The sequence below is a fragment of the Palaemon carinicauda genome, chromosome 34 (assembly GCF_036898095.1).
Source record: "Palaemon carinicauda isolate YSFRI2023 chromosome 34, ASM3689809v2, whole genome shotgun sequence".
Taxonomy (NCBI): Eukaryota; Metazoa; Arthropoda; class Malacostraca; order Decapoda; family Palaemonidae; genus Palaemon; species Palaemon carinicauda.
Window position 1 is genome coordinate 28431965 of NC_090758.1, and position 2500 is coordinate 28434464.

Genomic DNA, 2500 nt, shown 5'->3' on the forward strand with positions numbered 1-2500 from the left:
AGGACGGCGGCTCCTCAACATCCGGATCTCAGTATTGATAATGTGGGTTTAAGTTTGTATGACTTTTAAAATATTAGTTGTGATTCTCGACCGCAAATTTACTTTTGAGAAACACATTAGGTCTGCGTCTTCTTCAATTGCACAAAAACTTTGGCTTATTGAGAAAGTCTTACAAGATTTTCGGTGATCAATCTATTCTGAAGAAGTGTTTTAATTCATTCATGCTACCTTGTTTTGAGTATTGTTCTCCTGTCTGGTGTTCAGCTTCTGATTCTCATCTTAATCTCTTGGACAGAATATAACAGTCTATTATATTTCTCATTCCTGATATAGATATTAATCTTTGGCACCGTCGTCAATTAGTTCATTATGCATGTTGCATAAGATTTTTCGTAATTCAGACCATCCTTTACATTCAGATCTCGCTGGACAATTCTATCCTGTTCGTAATACTAAGCAGGCTGTTAATTGTAATAGCCAGGCCTTCTCCATCACAATACTCAATACAACACAGTATTCTAGAAGTTTTATTCCAGCTGTTACCAAGTTGTGGAATGATTTTCATAATCGGGTAGTTGAATCAGTAGAACTTCAAAAGTTCAAAGTTTAAGCAAATGTTTTTATGTTGACTAGAATGACATGAATCTTTTTATAGTTTATATAGTACGTATCGGTTTTTGACGTTGTTAATAGTATATATAGGACATATCTGTTTTGACGTTGTTCCTGATTTAAGAATGATTTTTTTTTCTCATCATTTATTTTTTTCCTTATTTCCTTTCGTCACTGGGCTTTTTTACCCTGTTGAAGCCCTTGGGCATATAGCATCACGCTTTTCCAACTAGGGTTGTAGCTTGTCTAGTAATAATTTACATATATTATTATTATTATTATTACTATCCAAGCTACAACCCTAATTGGAAAAGCAAGATGCTATAAGCCCAGGGGCTCCAATAGGGAAAAATAGCCCAGTGAGGAAAGGAAATAAGGAAATAAATAACTGAAGAGAACAAATTAACAATAAATCATTCTAAAAAAAGTAATGTCAAAAGAGATATATCATATATAAACTATTAACAACGTCAACAACAAAAATGTCATATATAAACTATAAAAAGACTCATGTCCGTCTGGTCAACAAAAAGTGGCAAAAGTGACGAACAGCCAAGTGGACCACCAGCAATTCGCGGTTAAAGATAGAGTAGTCCGATTCCGCCTTGGATAGTTTTCTTTTTCCACTGAAATTTGATGGTGATGGTGATAGGTATTTTTAAAAATTATTTGTGTACTTGCATACTCACTGACATACAAATGCACGCACATGCATACTCACTGACATACACATGCCCAAAAATGCATACTCACTGACATACACATGCATACTCACTTACATACACATGCATACACATGTAAATGCTTGCACACACAAACACACATGCATGCTCGCATACCAGCACACACGATTCATTTGCTTTTTCACTAATGTTACTTCATTCTTTTTTCAGCTCGCAGGGTCAATGTTTTTGTCCCTCAGAAGATGCCTGTAGAAGAGGAAGGTGAAAATTTACCCTAAGAAGGCTCGTGTTGATGAATGGAAGAAGGACAACATTGACATCCAGCCCTGCTCGACTTCATTCATCCACATCCGTACTTCTTGAGGGAACTTTCCGAGTATTTCTTTCACTTCTTCACAGCTGAACTGAGGGAACACATTGTTTACCAGTCCAACCTGTACTCAAGACAGAGATATGTAGGCAGCAACTTCCACATATCAAAAGAAGATCTCATGGTTTTCCTTGGCCTCATCGTGTACATGGGCTTGGTTCCTCTCCCTAGCATCGTCGACTTCTGGGCCGTGAAGACCATGATTCCTCAGGTTGCAGACTTCATGTCCAGGAACCGCTTCAAAGCCATTCGATCATCACTTCACTTCAATGAAAATGACTAGGCAGCAGGCTACCAAGATCGGTTCTTCAAGGTGAGAGTCCCCTTCACCAAGGTCACCAGATAGTTATTGAAAGTTCCCGAGACTCCTATCCATTCCACTGATGAAGAGATGGTCGACTACAAGGGCACAAGGGCTGGTAACCTTCGCTGGTATGTAGCCAAGAAGTCTGACAAGTGGGGCTACAAGTTGTTCTGCCGCTCCATCGTGGATGGATTTTGTCATGATATTCTTATGTAGCAAGGGGAGACAACCTTTGTGAACCCCCCTACTCTGCTTTCTGAAGAGGAAAAAGCCATCTCTGTGACTTCCAAGGTTGTTGTCTCCCTTGTCAAGACCATCAAGGACACCAGTTACGCAGCAGTGTATGGAGACAACTGCTTCACCAGTATAGGGTTGGCCATGTGCCTGAGATCGGAGTATGGATGCCGGTATGTGGGAACTGCCAGGGAAAACCGAGTTGGACAACCTCCCATTAAGTCTGTGAAGGAGATGAGCAAGAAGACGACGCAAAGGGGAACACTGGACTACGTCTCTTCTGATGGCATTCTCGTT

At 39.9% G+C, this 2500-nt stretch overlaps 1 protein-coding gene across 1 annotated transcript in view; it reads left to right on the forward strand.

The window, feature by feature from the left end:
* Window positions 1-2056: 2056 nt before the first annotated feature.
* LOC137626785 (piggyBac transposable element-derived protein 2-like) overlaps window positions 2057-2500 on the forward strand; it is a 561-nt gene continuing 117 nt past the window's right edge. The window contains exons 1-2 of the mRNA XM_068357776.1: window positions 2057-2084; window positions 2232-2500. The exon at window positions 2232-2500 is cut by the window's right edge and continues 117 nt beyond it. Of these exons, the coding sequence (XP_068213877.1) occupies window positions 2057-2084; window positions 2232-2500 (297 nt within the window). The remainder of the gene's footprint in view (window positions 2085-2231) is intronic.